The following is a 21,058-nucleotide window of genomic DNA, read 5'->3' as shown; positions in this document are numbered from 1 at the left end:
CCTGCAGAATCGTTGAATAAACGATCGAATAGGACGTAACAGAAGGTAAGTTGTTGACTATTATGTATAATAAAATTCTTCAATATGTCATGCAAAAATAATAATAATATTCGGTTGATGGTTGCAGATCACGAGAGATGAAAAGGAAAATATTGAATAATTAAAACGAGTACTTACCCAAGAGTACTGCAGTTGGAAGTGCTCGTCGAACCTCCGCTGTGGACTGTCGACCTCAGTGATGCCTTGGCAGGAGAGTCGAAGGAGCCGGTAGTAAATAAATGGCAGAAGACCGCGATGATGTTCAAATAAAACACTTTTATTGTTCAAGTATACTACTGTCTTACAGCTCTCGCGACTAAGTTTTTAAGTCGAATAATGTTTTGAGACTAAGTCTTTATTTCGATTTTAAATGGTTCGTGACTGCTACTGTTCTTGTTCTTCAGAGAGCTCCTGGTCAAATGCGCGGAAGACTGAGCTGCGCTCCCTGAGGTACCCTCTGGTCCCTACTCCGTGCCGGCTATCCGCAGTGGTAGGAGAATGTGGCGCTCCCGGGCGTAGGCGGCTCGACCGCCGCTTGCCGCTATAGCTGTCCTTCTTCTTCGAGCGCGCTACGACGTGGTGGCCGCGCTCTTGCGTGGGGATAGTGGGGACGACGGAGCTGTCAGTATTGTCCATGCATCGAGCTCGTTAATTCATTTTACAAAAGGTAAGGCTTTTACAATAGGTTTTTAGTCACCAGAATTTTAATAATTTGCATGCATATATTTTTTAATATAGAATCTCAACCTCTTTCAATAGAAGTGTGAATGATCGTTCTAGCATGTTCCGTTTAGAATTGATTTTTAACTTTCTTTATATTAATTATATAATTTTAGTTAACAATGTTATAAACAAATTCTGGTGTTATAAACCATTATAATTACAATTTGCTATATAATAATTATATGATATATATATATATATATGTATGTGCATATAGGTGCATGGTCTAGATAGTTGTTAATAATAATTGTGTTACATTATAATATAAAAGTGTATTAATTATTCTTTCATTATTCAGCTCTTGGAACAAAGGATGTGGCGAGCTGTTTTATCACCGGATGCAGGTGTTCGCCGTGCCAGGCAGTCGCGCCAGGCAGTCGCGCCAGGCCTTATCTTATCGCTGAGTGAGCTCATGTGCAGCTGCACCGGATGAAGCTCGGAGGGTCGCTTATCTTTTGGTGAGTGAATTTATAACGCTTTATTGGTGAGTGAATTTATAACGCTTTATAAATCGATTTAATAATTTCATTCGTTATAATTTATTCATATATTCCTTACTTGTTAATTGTATAGAATATATATATATACTTATATATATTGTTTGTAAAAGTTAATAAATGTAATTGTTAAAAATTTTATCTTCATTATTTTATTAATTAAATATGTATTATACATATTGTTATTTCTCTTTTGAAGGCTTGAAAGTTTGCTAAAAAATTGCATTACTGTTGGATCTTTGTTAGTTAATGATATGGATTAATTTAACATATAATATATATATATATATTCTTTTATAATTTATAATTTCGTAATAACTTATTACTCTTGCAATAAGAAAGCGCTCCTTATAATATTCATACATTATATATTCGCGAGTCCCTTTCGCATTAAGACTCGGCACGGACGTCGAAAACATTAGGGGAGATAACAAAGCAATAGGGGAGATAACGCGGTACGCTGGACTTAGCCTTGTGCTCTTATAAGGAGACTTATTATTCGTCTCAATAATAAAATCATGCATAATGAATTTTATAAGACCATACATTCATTATTATTATTAATATGTATATTTATTACCTTGTATTATTATTATTTGAACTTTATATTTCATGTGTGTTATATATGTGTAAAGTTTTGTTATAACAAAATTTATTTAGTAGTTATATAGATTTATAATTCTGCACACAGTAAAGAGTTATGAGCTTTATTTTGCATTATTGGTTTTATTAAATCAGAATCTTTATTATTTATAATTATTAATAATTTAAATAATTTAATATATTTGTCTTATATAGTTATCATATTTTTCAGATATTTTGTAAAACGACTTGTAAAACGACATTCTATACAGAAGATATTCGAGTGTGCATATCATTTATAGCTTGGCTGTATTTTAATCGACAATATAGAACGTTTATTAGACTATTGTCGGAGCGGATCAAAATACTCACATAGGATCATCTGGCCATGACTTATTAACTCTATGCACCTCTAATTGCGGATAAGTTTTGGATATTTTGAAATATTTTAATATTATTTTGAATGCGCTTGACTTGACAACTTTCGGTCATTTATTAAATATATATATATAATGTTGAGCTTTCACATAATGAAAATGGTTTATTATTTGGTTATCATTGCTTACTCATTATATTTTAATTGTATATAAAATTTTGCAATTAATAATCAAAATGAAAAATATATGTATTATTTGGCAATAATGGGTGGATAAGAAATTAGATTTTATATAATTTATTATTATGTAGTGAAGTTGTATTTGAATAACTATATAGAATATACGTATATGAAGAGATTTTTATAATGTATTAATTATTATGTTCTTATGCTTAGAGTTTAAACGTGTTATTATTTGAATTTTTCTTATTTGTCTAGGTTGCATATATAGTATATATATATGTTGGAAGGGATATGGACCAATGGATTATTCACGGACAACAGACAGGCTTAAACCATATAAGAATATGCAGCATTGAAAGGATTTTGAGGAATCTGTGCGAATTATTTCGGAAGTTTATTTGGTAAGTTTATTATTTTGATAAGTTAATTAATGAATTAAAGGTTTTATTTAATTATATCATATATTTATAAAATATATATTATATATATATATATATATATATATATATATATATAATATATGTATTCATGTATAATATTATGTACCTTTAGTATTTTAATGCATTATCTTTTAAATTTTTATTAATAACTACATATGTATTTATACTAATAATGAGGGTGACAAGTCTGTCCGAGCTTGTTTCGCGGTTTAATTCTTATTAATTTTTACATATGGTATTACGTATAGCGCTGTCTCTCTCACTCGCGCGAGTCACCCGATAGTGCGGTCTCTCTCACTTTCACGTACTACTACCTATTGAGGTCTCGTGTATAAATTTCGATAGATGTAGTCTGTTGATTATATATTTGAGGAGGCATATTTATGGTTTGTTATTGAAATATATTTCTAAGGAATTTTATTAATAAATATATTTTTATTTTTCCGTATAGCGTTTTCGTTAGGTGATGAAAATATTGGGACACCCGGTGGACAACCAAGTGGAGGCTATGTTTATAGGGTGACTTATTATTCTGCATGCAGCAAAGAGTTACGTATAAAATTTTATTCATAATAATTTCTTGACATTTCTTTATTATTTAGTTATTGTTTAGTAGTTATTATTTAATTTAATATGTTTATTGTTGAAATTTAATATATTAATATTTGATTTATTATACTTCTTTTACTATTTGATTTCTTTTACTCCTATATAATTATATACATTTATAAAATATTAAACCTTTTTAATATAGTAATTTTGATCAATCAAACTTTTATAATGATAATAGATTTTTGTATAGATTGATTTTTTTAGTATATTTTTGTTAAGTTAATTTTTCATACGGCCAAATATTATTTGATTATTATTTTCAGTTGCTGGGTCTTGGAATTCTTGTTTATTTATAACAAGCTGTTGTCTTACATTATTAGGAAGAGGATAAATATTATATATATAGGATCATAAAAAGTGTGTAAGTATGTATTATATTTTGGATGGTTTATTTAATAATTTCTATAGTAGATTTTCTTATACATTTATTATATTTTTCAGGTATCAAGACTCTGAGGAAAATTACTTCCTGATAGTGAACATATATATATATATTTACGGGAACTCAACGAGGACCAAGAATTAAAATAATCTAGGATTTTTAAAGGAAATTCTTGCTTGATTAATTATATTTTGTTCATTAATTATATTATATATATATTTTATTAATTATATTTTATTAAGAAATGTTTAAATCATTAATTTCTGAAAGAGGCTCGTTACTTTATAAAAGATTATTATTTGGTGATTATTGGCCATTTACATTTTGTAATTAAATAGTCAAAGTTAAATGTTGTTCAATAATAATGAGAATTTTATACAGACATATTTGGCCAATGGTATTAAAGATTTATTATCACGCTTGGAAAAATAGTTAGTCAAGGAAAATTAATTTTGTTTCTTTTGAATATATATAAAATATATATTGTTAATTATTTTATTACTGATTATTATTACTGATTTTTAGAGCGTATTGTTTTAGTAACAATTATTATTCATGGGCATTAATTTTTTTGTTTGACTTGGTACATTTATTTATTGTTTCATATTCTTATATGTACGTAGAATGTTAACTTTATAACTTTCCTTTTGTTATTGATGATTCTTTATAAATTTTCGTATTAATATTTTATGTGGCTCACTTTCGGAGCATTTGTTAGCATTTTTACTGTAGGTTATTTATCCCAAAATATTAATTAATTATATGATTTTCAGGTTTCAAAATTGGTAATCGCTGCATTTCTTTTATGACAACTGACCATACTATTTGTCGAAAAGATACGCATGGGCTCACGAAATCATTTATTAATAGAATTTAGGTGCGTATCGTTTGATAAAATATTTTGATTAATGCCTTTTCCTTTGTAGTAAGCGCGTATACACGCATAGGGATATCTTTTTTTTGGTTATATGTGATAACTGAATAATATGAATATTGAGTGAATATCTATATATATTGGTTACATATAATATAAAGTGGATTTATAGTGATTATATATAATTACAAGTAAAGATTATATAAGATACGAAATTCTTTATACTATTCTTCGAAACAAATTATATTTTATTCGTTAAGAATTATTTAAATCATTTTCTTTTTAAAAGAAGCTTGTTATTTTACAAAGGATTATTATTTAGTCGTTACTGGTCATCTGTTTTTACATTTTAATTTTATAATTAAATAATCAAAGTAAATATATTTATTATTTGATAATAATTAAACTTTTATATATATATATATATGTGTTTTTCATTGTTTATTGATTTATGTCTTTATTTGTCTAAATACTAATTAGTTATATTATTTTCAGGTTTCGGGATTTATGGCTATGGAAGTTTTCCCATGCCAATTTTACCAGAAGAATGTAAAGGAACGCACAAGAGGCTATAAGACCAGTTACCGACGGATTTGTTCGTATACCAATTTATACGAAGTCTTGTTGCAAATGATTTGCTAAGAGTTTTTCTTGATAATAAAATTTCGAATAAATTTCTTTTCTTAGTAAGGTTAGTTATTAAGATTAATATCATTATATACGACCAGTACCAGTACTGCTAATTCATTGTAATATCTTTCTGGCTATATACCACATCAATCAATGTATTGTATTAATATGAAATTATGGCGATATGAATATATATATATATATATATATATATATATATATAGACTCAGTATTTTTGCTATTGATTTATGAAGCTTCATATGCAATTTTAACGTAGTTGTGTGGCTTTTGCAGCCTTATTAAAATTGTATAAATAATAATTATATATATATTGAAATTCTTTTACGATTATTATAAAGGACTGTTTCAAAGAGCCTATTACTTTTTCTTGATTGATCGATGTGTATAAGTCCAGCTTTCGGTTAGTACTGGTGGTTACTAGTATTTTGACTACATGAGAACTGATTATTATTAAATTGATGTATATATATATATTGATTATATATAATATTATGGCGCAAATATATAGTGATTATATATAGTATCGCGCAAAGATTATATAGGATGAGAGAATAGGTAGGGATTATATTTTTATAAATAAGATTTTAAATTTTTTCGTTGCGGGACGTAACACCTCCCCCCTAATAAGAACAAAATCCGATTGTTTTCGGAGGATTTTGGTCTAGGGAGATTAAATATTTTCATCTAGGGTGTTTAAGCGGTCTCTTTGGTTTGTATATGATATAGGTATATTTACGTTTTTGGTGATTTCTTCGTGGCAAGGTTTCATTGTCCTTGGAGGTTTGGCTGGTGGAGGTTGTTGAGTAATTACTTCCGCAGGTGCAGTGGGATCGATGTTGGAGGTTTGCATGGTTGTTCCTCCGCCAGGTGATTGATTGTCTCGGTTATCATCTCCAGATTTTCTAGAAGATTCCCGTGCCAGATGGAGCAGTAAATTTGCGAGGGAGCTCCATAAAGCTCCGAGTAGATGAAGGCTGCAACCATACACAGTGTGAAGAGCGTATCCATGAATGACTGTGTCAATGACTAATTTTACTAGGCGAATAATCATGAAGATTCCGACGAGTCCTGCGGTTGCTGATCCAAAATTTATGAATCCCTTCCAGATTCGCGAGGCTGTGCTTTCGACAATTTTATTTAAAGAATTTTCATCCAGCAAGTTGTACACTGAGATTCCTTCAGTGTTCATGGAATGGCCAGTTAGTCCTCTAGCAACGGCATTGAGTAAAGCTGGCTTTTCGGCTGGGAACATAATGTGATTTCGTAGTTTCTCCAGATCTGTATCAGAATATATTCCGCTTACGGCCAAAGGTCCCGGTGTGAGATATCTCCAGGTTAAGGCAGTCATGGGTTTTAGCTGTTGAGGTGGCAGTTATCTGACTTGAATGTTAGGTGTAAGTTGCACCCATGTATCTTCGATTCGATACAAAGTAGGAAGTTCTAAACTGCATTCTCGTTCGTTGCCAATTTTGGTGATAATTCTTGACTTTGGTGTAAGGAAGAAGGAATGATTTCGTACAGAAATGGGAAGTTCGGTATAACACTCTCCAGTTTTTCTTACCATCACTTCAACAGGGATACATTTAATTATTTGTACTGCTTCTCCTGTTGTAACGGCCATGTATCCTGGCCCTTTCATGAGCTGATAGGCAAATTCGTCTGGTTGGAGTGTAGCAAAAGATAAGGCATTAGTGATTACCTGTCTTTCTAATTCGCATTTTTGCGAAATGACGTTGTTATAGAGAGACGTCATCTGTTGTTTGACATGTTTTTCTATATACACGAACTTGGAGTTCATGTATGTAAAGATGTCAAGATTATTGACAGGAATAGTTTTCCGATTAGCAAATGTATTGCCAGGTTTAGCTTCAAGAATGAATAATTTCGGGTGTTCCGTGCACAGGAGAGTATAACCACATAGAGGTATTTCCTTGGTTTTCATAAGGGCGAAAGTGATTTCCTGAGTCACAAGACTATAGATGATTGGGGTATCTGTCTTGGAGATGTCTTCAGAAATTTTGTTTGCAGGTCCTTCGTAGAGGACATCATATTGTTGAAAATTACAAGTATCCGTAGGCATAGGTTTCCAGTAGGTGTATCCGTCGTCAGCGTCTAAACAGTAGCTGTCAACGAGTTTACACACTGTTCCAGATTTTAATTTAATTCTTCCCGTATTCAATTGTACGGGAACGTAGGAAGATTTTAGTGATATTTTCACAGCAGCTTGGACGACTACGTCGTCCCATGTTCCGTATGGATCGTTGTACTGGGATCCCTTGCAGTATCCGTCAACTTGTACGCGGCCCACCAAGGTGATACTTCGGTAGGTCGTCTGATTTGCTTTTATGCCAGCGACAAGGGTGTTGTCTCCCAAAGAAATAGTTCCGTCTTGGAACATCCTTAGGCACTGAGTGTATCCAGTTTCATGCACATAATCGGCTCTTCCATTGTGAACAGCAGATATATGTGAATGCATGCCACAATGATATATGTTTCGGGATATTTCAACCTTGCACTGTATGACTTCTGTATAACTGTAGTCGGATAGTTGTAGTAGCTGAATATGAACATCTGTGGTGTTGGGTTGTCGTATGTTCAGATCGCATTCGCCAACATCAAGGAGAGAGACGGCTGTTACGTTGAGGTGTTGTCCTCCGCAATCAAATCCGATTAAGGCGGCAGTTTTACTTAAGAAGATTACTAGGATTAGGGGCGTCATGATGGTCTGAAATGATTACAATTTTGATGTACGTGTAGATGTCTATATTACATTTTGTGTTACATGATTGATGGTACAATGTTCGTGAAAGTTTGATTACGAATAATTGTCGCAGAATTGATTCATAATTATACATTGAATCTTAGGTGTATTTAAATTATAATTACTTATGAAAGTATTTGAATACACAAGAGGTATCTTTATAGCGTCGCTCAATGTGATTATAATATAACATGGGTATATGTATCTATATATATATATACATATAGAGAGGTAATCTGACTAAATTTGTATGTATATTATTATCATTATACTATGTGTTTTTTTTTTATTGTTCTTTATGATTATTATTTCCTATGAAATATTTTTGAAGCATTTTCTTTTCCCCTTTTTTTTTGTTTGTTTTTTTTTATTGTTATTATTATATGTATGTATATATATATTTATATGGTAAATATGAGTGATTATTATTACTGGTTATTAATAGTAAATCGATTAAAGGATAATTATATATGAATATATAATTATATATATATATATATTTTAGAATATACAAGAAAGTTTATATGTTATACGTATACATAAAAATATATATATATTTTTTTTTATATATATATTTTTTTTATATATATATATATATTTTATTTAAAGTTTTTGTTTTTGTTTTTGTGTTTTTTTTTTCTTATAAATGCAGTTTGTTAACATATTTATTATGGATATATATATATATATATGTATAGTTCCTAATAGATGAAGTATTTAAGTTTATTGGTGAAACAAGGATTGAGATGATCCATTTTCTTTTATTGTTTAATTTAATAATCTTTCCTCTAAAATTTCTGGATCATTAGGATCAACCGTTATTTCAGCCACTCCATAATCTATCTTCAGTGTGATTGAATTTACAGACAGGCCTATAGTTTGCCTGTAAGTTCTTTCTTCTCCCTTTTTAACGATCATGTCTACAAATTGACTATAGGCTTTAAAACATTTAGTGCATTCAAGAAGGGGTCGTTTTTCATGACAATTACTCCCGCAATTAGCACACTGATTCGTTGGCACATTGCCATATTGGAATGTGTGTGAATATTGCGTCAAGACCCTGTTATAAGTTGCAGGATTGTAGCAATCCGTACATATAAGATGAGGACTGTTAGCGGTTAGGACATCATGTGTCATTATAACCACGCACTTTACATTAAGGCTGTTGAAGAGGGAGTAGTCTAGTAGTGGGTGAGCAGGTCGCTTAAATTTGGAAAGCGGGCACATTTTATGTGTATATGCCTTGTCTGTGAGTCCTGCAAAAAGCAAAAGCAGTTAGGTTACTTATGTCCCTTCCCTGATTTTTTTCAAATATTGCTCTTTCAAAATAGGAATATACGCATTCCTGGCATTGAAGGATGGGACGAACAGTTTCCAGGGTGGATTGACAGTAATTACACTTAGCAAGATTTATATCTCCCGAAGTTACCCAGTGGCAAACAATTAAATCAGGCTTGACTCTTAATTGTCGAAGTTTATAACATGCGCAACACATGCGGCTAGGAGTGCGAGTTTTTCCGGTATATCTTTTGTAAAAAATTACTTTTCTGCATTTTGCCTCATGCATGTTGGGGAAGTGGGACAATAATTCATGGATTGGGTGATTGCAACAGGGATTGCTTGCGTTATTCATGTTGCCTTGCTCTAGCAAATTCTCTTTTTCGTTCTTCTTCCAGATAATTTAGGAAGCACGGCCTGCAATCAATTATGGGAGTTATGAGAGACACTTTACGATTACATAAACAGCATTTAGAAGGACTAATATGAGGAAAATTTTCTGATATGCTGTGATAATTTATGTGGACTAATTCATGATCCGCGTGTATTTTACATATAGGGCAGTAATAAAGGCCCTTTTCCAGAGAGTAATATCCATTGTTACGTCCCGCAACGAAAAAATTTAAAATCTTATTTATAAAAGTATAATCCCTACTTATTCTCTCATCCTATATAATCTTTGCGCGATACTATATATAATCACTATATATTTGCGCCATAATATTATATATAATCAATATATATATACATCAATTTAATAATAATCAGTTCTCATGTAGTCAAAATACTAGTAACCACCAGTACTAACCGAAAGCTGGACTTATACACATCTATCAATCAAGAAAAAGTAATAGGCTCTTTGAAACAGTCATTTATAATAATCGTAAAAGAATTTCAATATATATATAATTATTATTTATGCAATTTTAATAAAGCTGCAAAAGCCCCACACAATCACCTTAAAATCGCTTATGAAATTTCATAAATCAATAGCAAAATACTGTATATATATATATATATATATTTATATATATATTCGCCATAATCTCATATTAATACAATACATTGATTGATGTGGTATATAGCCAGAAAAATATTACAATGAATTAGCAGTACTGGAACTGGTCGTATATAATGATATTAATCTTAATAACTAACCTTACTAAGAAAAGAAATTTATTCGAAATTTTATTATCAAGAAAAACTCTTAGCAAATCATTTGCAACAAGACTTCGTATAAATTGGTATACGAACAAATCCGTCGGTAACTGGTCTTATAGCCTCTTGTGCGTTCCTTTACATTCTTTTGGTAAAATTGGCATGGGAAAACTTCCATAGCCATAAATCCCGAAACCTGAAAATAATATAATTAATTAGTATTTAGACAAATAAAGACATAAATCAATAAACAATGAAAAACACATATATATATATATATAAAAGTTTAATTATTATCAAATAATAAATATATTTACTTTGATTATCTAATTATAAAATTAAAATGTAAAAACAGATGACCAGTAATGACTAAATAATAATCCTTTGTAAAATAACAAGCTTCTTTTAAAAAGAAAATGATTTAAATAATTCTTAACGAATAAAATATAATTTGTTTCGAAGAATAGTATAAAGAATTTCGTATCTTATATAATCTTTACTTGTAATTATATATAATCACTATAAATCCACTTTATATTATATGTAACCAATATATATAGATATTCACTCAATATTCATATTATTCAGTTATCACATATAACCAAAAAAAAAGATATCCCTATGCGTGTATACGCGCTTACTACAAAGGAAAAGGCATAAATCAAAATATTTTATCAAATGATACGCACCTAAATTCTATTAATAAATGATTTCGTGAGCCCATGCGTATCTTTTCGACAAATAGTATGGTCAGTTGTCATAAAAGAAATGCAGCGATTACCAATTTTGAAACCTGAAAATCATATAATTAATTAATATTTTGGGATAAATAACCTACAGTAAAAATTCTAACAAATGCTCCGAAAGTGAGCCACATAAAATATTAATACGAAAATTTACAAAGAATCATCAATAACAAAAGGAAAGTTATAAAGTTAACATTCTACGTACATATAAGAATATGAAACAATAAATAAATGTACCAAGTCAAACAAAAAATTAATGCCCATGAATAATAATTGTTACTAAAACAATACGCTCTAAAAATCAGTAATAATAATTAGTAATAAAATAATTAACAATATATATATATTTTTTATATATTCATGAGAAACAAAATTAATAAATTTTCCTTGAATAAATATTTTTCTAAATGTTATAATAAATCTTTACTGTACATTAATACCATTGGCCAAATATGTCTGTATCAAATTCTAATTATTACTGAATAACATTTAACTTTGACTATTTAATTACAAAATGTAAATGGCCAATAACTAAATAATAATCTTTTATAAAGTAACGTGCTTCTTTTAGAAATTAATGATCTAAACATTTCTTAATAAAGTATAATTAATAAAATATATATATAAAATATAATTAATGAATAAAATATAATTAATCAAGCAAGAATTTCCTTTAAAAATCCTAGATTATTTTAATTTTTGGTCCTCGTTGAGTTCCCGTAAATATATGTATATGTTCACTATCAGGAAGTGATTTTCCTCAGAGTCTTGATACCTGAAAAATATAATAAATGTATAAGAAAATCTACTATAGAAATTATTAAATAAACCATTCAAAATATAATACACTTACACACTTTTTATGATCCTATATATATATTATTTAGCCTCTTCCTAATAACGTAAGACAGCTTGTTATAAATAAGTAGCAAGAATTCCAAGTCCCAGCAACTGAAAATAATAATCAAATAATATTTGGCCGTATGAAAAAATTAACTTAACAAAAATGTACTAAAAAATCAATCTATACAAAAATCTATTATCATTATAAAAGTTTGATTGATCAAAATTACTATATTAAAAAGGTTTAATATTTTATAAATGTATATAATTATATAGGAGTAAAAGAAATCAAATAGTAAAAGAAGTATAATAAATCAAATATTAATATATTAAATTTCAACAATAAATATATTAAATTAAATAATAACTACTAAACAATAACTAAATAATAAAGAAATGTCAAGAAATTATTATGAATAAAATTTTATACGTAACTCTTTGCTGCATACAGAATAATAAGTCACCCTATAAACATAGCCTCCACTTGGTTGTCCACCGGGTGTCCCAATATTTTCATCACCTAACGAAAACGCTATACGGAAAAATAAAAATATATTTATTAATAAAATTCCTTAGAAATATATTTCAATAACAAACCATAAATATGCCTCCTCAAATATATAATTAACCGACTACATCTATCGAAATTTATACACGAGACCTCAATAGGTAGTAGTACGTGAAAGTGAGAGAGACCGCACTATCGGGTGACTCGCGCGAGTGAGAGAGACAGCGCTATACGTAATACCATATGTAAAAATTAATAAGAATTAAACCGCGAAACAAGCTCGGACAGACTTGTCACCCTCATTATTAGTATAAATACATATGTAGTTATTAATAAAAATTTAAAAGATAATGCATTAAAATACTAAAGGTACATAATATTATACATGAATACATATATTATATATATATATATATAATATATATTTTATAAATATATGATATAATTAAATAAAACCTTTAATTCATTAATTAACTTATCAAAATAATAAACTTACCAAATAAACTTCCGAAATAATTCGCACAGATTCCTCAAAATCCTTTCAATGCTGCATATTCTTATATGGTTTAAGCCTGTCTGTTGTCCGTGAATAATCCATTGGTCCATATCCCTTCCAACATATATATATACTATATATGCAACCTATACAAATAAGAAAAATTCAAATAATAACACGTTTAAACTCTAAGCATAAGAACATAATAATTAATACATTATAAAAATCTCTTTTCATATACGTATATTCTATATAGTTATTCAAATAAAACTTCACTACATAATAATAAATTATATAAAATCTAATTTCTTATCCACCCATTATTACCAAATAATACATATATTTTTCATTTTGATTATTTAATTGCAAAATTTTATATACAATTAAAATATAATAAGTAAGCAATGATAACCAAATAATAAACCATTTTCATTATGTGAAAGCCCAACATTATATATATATATTTAATAAATGACCGAAAGTTGTCAAGTCAAGCGCATTCAAAATAATATTAAAATATTTCAAAATATCCAAAACTTATCCGCAATTAGAGGTGCATAGAGTTAATAAGTCATGGCCAGATGATCCTATGTGAGTATTTTGATCCGCTCCGACAATAGTCTAATAAACGTTCTATATTGTCGATCAAAATACAGCCAAGCTATAAATGATATGCACCCTCGAATATCTTCTGTATAGAATGTCGTTTTACAAAATATCTGAAAAATATAATAACTATATAAGACAAATATATTAAATTATTTAAATTATTAATAATTATAAATAATAAAGATTCTGATTTAATAAAACCAATAATGCAAAATAAAGCTCATAACTCTTCACTATGTGCAGAATTATAAATCTATATAACTACTAAATAAATTTTGTTATAACAAAACTTTACACATATATAACACACATGAAATATAAAGTTTAAATAATAATAATACAAGGTAATAAATATACATATTAATAATAATAATGAATGTATGGTCTTGTAAAATTCATTATGCATGATTTTATTATTGAGACGAATAATAAGTCTCCTTATAAGAGCACAAGGCTAAGTCCAGCGTACCGCGTTATCTCCCCTATTACTTTGTTATCTCCCCTAATGTTTTCGACGTCCGTGCCGAGTCTTAATGCGAAAGGGACTCGCGAATATATAATGTATGAATGTTATAAGGAGCGCCTTCTTATTGCAAGAGTAATAAATCATTACGAAATTATAAATTATAAAAGAATATATATATATATTATATAATAAATTAATCCATATCATTAACTAACAAGATCCAACAGTAATACATTTTTTAGCAAACTTTCAAGCCTTCGAAAGGGAAATAACAATATGTATAATACATATTTAATTAATAAAATAATGAAGATAAAATTTTTAACAATTACATTTATTAACTTTTACAAACAATATATATAAGTATATATATATATATTCTATACAATTAACAAGTAAGGAATATATGAATAAATTATAACGAATGAAATTATTAAATCGATTTATAAAGCGTTATAAATTCACTCACCAAAAGATAAGCGACCCTCCGAGCTTCATCCGGTGCAGCTGCACATGAGCTCACTCAGCGATAAGATAAGGCCTGGCGCGACTGCCTGGCGCGACTGCCTGGCACGGCGAACACCTGCATCCGGTGATAAAACAGCTCGCCACATCCTTTGTTCTAAGAGCTGAATAATGAAAGAATAATTAATACACTTTTATATTATAATGTAACACAATTATTATTAACAACTATCTAGACCATGCACCTATATGCACATACATATATATATATATATCATATAATTATTATATAGCAAATTGTAATTATAATGGTTTATAACACCAGAATTTGTTTATAACATTGTTAACTAGAACTATATAATTAATATAAAGAAAGTTAAAAATCAATTCTAAACGGAACATGCTAGAACGATCATTCACACTTCTATTGAAAGAGGTTGAGATTCTATATTAAAAAATATATGCATGCAAATTATTAAAATTCTGGTGACTAAAAACCTATTGTAAAAGCCTTACCTTTTGTAAAATGAATTAACGAGCTCGATGCATGGACAATACTGACAGCTCCGTCGTCCCCACTATCCCCACGCAAGAGCGCGGCCACTACGTCATAGCGCGCTCGAAGAAGAAGGACAGCTATAGCGGCAAGCGGCGGTCGAGCCGCCTACGCCCGGGAGCGCCGCATTCTCCTACCACTGCGGATAGCCGGCACGGAGTAGGGACCAGAGGGTACCTCAGGGAGCGCAGCTCAGTCTTCCGCGCATTTGACCAGGAGCTCTCGAGAAGAAACCAACTAAAGCGATCACGAGCGTATTATAGAACATTTTTCGAGCCAAAAAAAGAACTTAGTCGCAGGATATTTTTCCGGACTAAGAACTTAGTCTAGAGAGCAGTCGAATATTATAGTATACTTAAAGAAAATAAAGTGTCTTTGAACCATCACTTGGGTCTTCTGCCAATCATTTGTCACCGGTTCCTCCGATTCTCCTACAGGGACATCGCCGAGGCAGACCGTCCTCCACGGAGATTCATCGCATATCCTGACAGCAGTACTTTTGGGTAAGTACTCGTTTTAATTATTCAATAATTTCCTTTTCATCTCTCGTGATCTGCAACCATCAACCGAATATTATTAATTATTATTTTTGCATGACATATTGAAGAATTTTATTACACATAATAGTCAACAACTTACCTTTATACAATTCCAACGTCTTCTCCTTCTGATAACACGAGTACGTTGATTGCCTTTGAATGTTCAACGCTCAGTCTGTCTTTGGTTTTATCCACAAGAGTGAATCGTCGCCTTCGACTTGTCAATCGATGTGCATTGGGTAGTCTACTCTACCCCTCTGCCGTTTCCGCGAAGAATTTTCTCCAGGGAAATTTCTTTACGGTGTTACGTCCCGCAACAAAATTTTTATTTTTATTTAAACACGCAAAAATTGCCTCTATAATATTTAAACTGTAATTCCACCGACGAACATATAAATCTTAATCCCACCGAGTAACATATTATTGTTAATATAATTAATGTTGTTAATTAAAATTCCATCGCGCCATCTATTGTCACCAATATTTCTTATTATAAAATCTCACCGCGCAATGTAATATCACCAATACTTATAGTACATTAATATCATTCCGCCGCGTGATATAATATTGTCAATATCTCCGAAAATAATCTTTCTCTGTTAGGAAGCTAGCTATACATAACATAACCTCACTTAGGAATGATAGAAATACTTTTAAGTCCTCATTTAGGAATGATAGAAATAATTTTAAGTATTTGCCCACATATAGTATCATCCGCATAAAAATTACCTACTTTACCGACAATAGGCAAAATCACCCACACAAAAGTTACCAACAGTCGATAAAATAAATTCCTACTTTACCGACAGAGTAAAAGTTACCGACAGAAAAATTACCGACGGAAGGTAAAATAAATTCCTACTTTACCGACAGAGTAAAAGTTACCGACAGAAAAATTACTGACGGTTGATAAGGAAGTTTTCTACCTTACCGACCGAGCAAAAGTTACCGACAGAAAAATTACCGACGGTTGATAAGGAAGTTTTCTACCTTACCGACCGAGCAAAAGTTACCGACAGAAAAATTACCGACCCATGATAACACAGTTACCGACGTTACCGACTGAGGATAAAGTCATTTCCTACCTTACCGACAGTGAATACTGTCCGTACCCACATTACCGACAGAGGGCAGCGCCATCTCTGGTGTAGCGATGATACTAAATTTACCGACATATAAGAGAATACCTCCTTTATTAATATGTAATCCTGATACACAAGAAATTTTACAAATCAAAAACCAAAAGACTTTATATACATATATATATTTTTGAACACGTCTCAGCACCGACTACACGTATATCTAATTATTTTGGGGCCTAAATTATATCAAAAATCATTGATTCCAGATTAACTCGAAAAATACTATAAATAAAAATCTTATGACAATTTTCCCTTAAGGAGCATAAAAAGTCAGACCGACACATGTATACATAATTATGAAAACTCCAATACTACTAATTTTATAAACGAAGTTTTAAAATATAATTTTCCGTATGCGATATTATGAGTCATCATCACATTCCAAACTAAGACTATGGAATATTCCGCTCGAATACTATTGCACAACATTACGCAACATGATGAAATAATTAACTTATTGTTAAGTAACAAAAGAATTTATTATTATTAAGCGTATGCAATAACTTCCATTTATATATTAATCCACAAAAAATCCGTTCAAGAGAACATTGCGCAACATAACAAAATAATTAACTTATTGTTAAACATTAATATTAAGTACATGCAATAATTTTTATTCAAGAACCTAATAGATATAAATATTAAAAATAAAAGCAAAGAATAAAAATTGTTGCACCATTTACTGAAATAATTTATAGTCTTTATATACTTATATCCCACCGCATAAATACTTATGTTAAAATAATTGTAATTATAATAATTATGATGTCAGAATTTATTAACAATATTTAAAAGCATTTTCCATAATAATACATAGAGACAAAAATGTACTTTCGAACGGAGCATGCTAGAAACTCCGTTGACATTTCTACAGCTAGAGCTTAAAAAACTACATTAGAAAATATATGCATATAAACTGCAAAGAAATTCTGATGGTCTAATAATTATTATAAAACTTATGTGTCAAAATACAATGCAACCAGTATAGCCGATTCTATACTGACCGCTCCGTCACCCCCACTCCAAATCTGAAGAGTCCCACCATCTACAAATTAAACTACGCCCAAACTACGCCCAATTCCTGCGGCAACGCCCAGCAGCGCGCGCATCTTCCCCACGCTCGTGCCAGCGGCGCGCGCAACCAGCCCGGAGAAGGGAACCAATGAGCGACCGCGCCGCCCACGCCGAGGCGCGCGCATCTTCCGAGGCGCGCGCATCCGTCACGTCAGCGGGAGCCAATCCCAAATCATTGCGCAACAATCACGTCAGAGAAAACCAATCACCCGTTGACAACGCGGCACATCCCTCGAGGCGGACGCATCTTTCGAGGCGCGCGCAGCCAGAAGCAGAGGAGGGAACCAATCACTGCTCGACTCCCTCCACGGAGAAGCGCATCTCCTACTATTGGGACCGTGTGCAAAACTGGGACTGACGACTATATAAACCCGTGCAGAGCGGTCCTCCTCGCATTTGGCCCAACGATCTTCACAGTGTTACCTCCGGCATTTGGCCCAACGATATTTACAGTGATAACTTGGCATTTGGCCCAACGTTTTCAACACTTAACTACTGGCATTTTGCCCAACGATATTCACAGTGTTAATACTTATATCTCTGAGATTTTGTACGTGTATTCAGTTAATAAATTCAGTGACTATTGAACATTGAGTTTCTCAATCAAACTCCTGGACTGCAACCTCCATCCCGAACTGTCACTGAGGTAGACGGTATCCAGCGGAAGGAAGCAGCATCCACTCATCAGCCTAGTGAAGGGAAGCAGCCTTCACACACTAGGACATTTCAGACACTGGTAAATATCCGGCCACTTGTCATTAATCTAACCTTTAATTTCTACTAACAACTAAATTCAGTGAAACAGTGCGCGACAATTCGGGAACCTTACCTTTGATTACCCGTATTCCTTAATCCAGTTATTCAACTTAGTAAATATCATTTCCAATTGGAAAATTTATCTGGGACTTATTTCTTTGATAAGACGACGCGATAGACAGTGAGCGAGTGCGAAACTGCAGCGGCAGGTCGAACCCAAGTCTGGCTCGGTGGAAAAATAATTATCTTGAGGAATTTATTCCCATGATAGAGGTTGTTTCTCAACCTAGAGCTGGTGAGGCAATAGAAAAAATAAGCGGCCTCCTGTCAATCGACGTCCGAGTAGGCGAAAATACAGTTTTCGATTAATAGGCAATTATCTTGAGGGATTTATCCCAATGATAGAAGTTGACCTTTTGATCTTGGATTGAATTTAGCCTTAACTTCAAAATACGAGATACATCCCAGGATTTAGAGACAATACACTGGCTTAGTTTATAACAATTTGAATTATTATCACTACTTGCAATTATAACCTAACCTTACGAGGTTAATACTAAGCCAGCCGTATGATAGGTGGATACCTTGTCAGCGTATCCAAACTCCTGATTTTTCCTCGAATCCTCTTTCGATTTTCAGAGAATCAAAATAAAATAGGAATTTATTTGAAACCAAGATAACACATTAACATTTCAAACAAATAAATTCTCGATAATCCTAATTTACCATCAGTTGGTAATTTTTCCAATAGTCATCAATCAAAACTAACCATCGGTCGATAACTTACCTTCGGTCGATAACTTACCATCGGTCGATAACTTACCATCGGTCGATAACTTACCATCAGTTGATAACTTACCATCGGTCGGTAAAACAGAAAGTGACGTTAACCATCGGTCGGTAAAACAGAAATCTAACTAACCATCGGTCGGTAAAACAGAAATCTAACTTACCATCGGTCGGTAAAACAGAAAGTGCCGCTAACCATCGGTCGGTAAAACAGAAACCTAACTTACCATCGGTCGGTAAAACAGAAATCTACATTACCGACGGTCGGTAATTTTCGAGAGTCAAAGTTTACCATAGATCGATAATTTATAGTACTAATACAATTTATTCTTCTCAGACTATACTTTATCAGCAATTTCAACCGCTTCTTTGAATTTCAACGATCCCCTCACTCGAAGGATTTTCGAATAACCTCAATTTAATTAATTAATAAATACCACCATTTATCCAGCTTGTAAGATAGAAGAAAATAAGAAAGGAAATAAATAAAGAAAGAAAATAAATAAAGATTTTGCTTACAAATACATATATTTATTCTCACTCCCTCCTGAATCCTCTCTATAAGCACAATAGACCTTCAATCTCTCGGCGTCCCAGGGTATAGCCGGCCTAGCAGGTTGCCCTAAAACAAATTGAGAGATTAATTGCGTCCAACTGGGAAAGTAAGACTTCCAGACCAGTCCTGAGGAACTGGGGACGTAACAGAAAACATTAATTTTTGGTGACAGCGGTGGGATCTGCCGAAGGATCTGTGCTTTTGAGAGATTCAGTGGATAAGAATAAACAATTTTCAACGTAATCATGCAAACCCGCTCAAGTTCTGGAAGCTCCGTAACCACAGGAGCTACGAAAAAACAATATAGCCCAGAAGAAATTGAAATCATAATGAAGAAGATGCACGAGAAGGAACAATTATTAAAAGAACAGTCAGAGGATCTACAAGTTAAACAAGAGCGTCTTAGAAGAGCTCAAGAAGAATTAGAACAAAGAGAAATTACCGAAGACTCCACAGGCATGGAACAATTAATATCATCGATGCATAAGATAGCTGACCAAATTGAAAGAATTAATTCAAGGATTACAAACTTGGAAAATTCCACTCAAGACACCAGGCATGGTAGGCCTGAAACACAAGCGACTCCGCAACTTTCTCCACATAAATTTGATGTGATGGATCAACCATCCCCCATACGATTAAAAGATGCTATCGACACGATTCCTAAATTCGATGGACATAAAATGTCCGTTTTCCATTTTAGTAAAATCTGCGAACGCGCTCTTGAATTAATACCGCAGTATCATGAATATTTCTTAGTCCAACTAATAATGAATAAATTACAAGGACACGCTTACTCTGCAGTAGAAGGATCTGAATATCATACTGTTTTTGAATTAACACAAAGATTGAAGCTTATATTTGGACCGAATAAATCGGTAGACCAATATAGAGGAGAATTGGCAAATGTATACATGAAGCACAACGAAGATATTTTCGATTATATTGGAAGAGTAC

The 21,058-nt window shown here is 31.6% G+C and overlaps 1 protein-coding gene across 1 annotated transcript in view; it reads right to left on the bottom strand.

Annotated features, from left to right (window-relative positions):
• LOC145973717 (uncharacterized) overlaps window positions 1–20,561 on the bottom strand; it is a 59,728-nt gene extending 39,167 nt beyond the window's left edge. Inside the window, exon 1 of the mRNA XM_083103296.1 lies at window positions 20,544–20,561. Coding sequence (XP_082959422.1) covers window positions 20,544–20,561 — 18 coding nt within the window. The remainder of the gene's footprint in view (window positions 1–20,543) is intronic.
• Window positions 20,562–21,058: the final 497 nt, after the last annotated feature.

This window comes from Camponotus vicinus, unplaced genomic scaffold (assembly GCF_025532165.1).
Source record: "Camponotus vicinus isolate PSW18456_S1 unplaced genomic scaffold, iyCamVici1.0 SCAF_6, whole genome shotgun sequence".
Taxonomy (NCBI): domain Eukaryota; kingdom Metazoa; phylum Arthropoda; class Insecta; order Hymenoptera; family Formicidae; genus Camponotus; species Camponotus vicinus.
The sequence above is the reverse complement of the archived record's forward strand: the minus strand, read 5'-3'. Positions and strand labels throughout refer to the sequence as shown.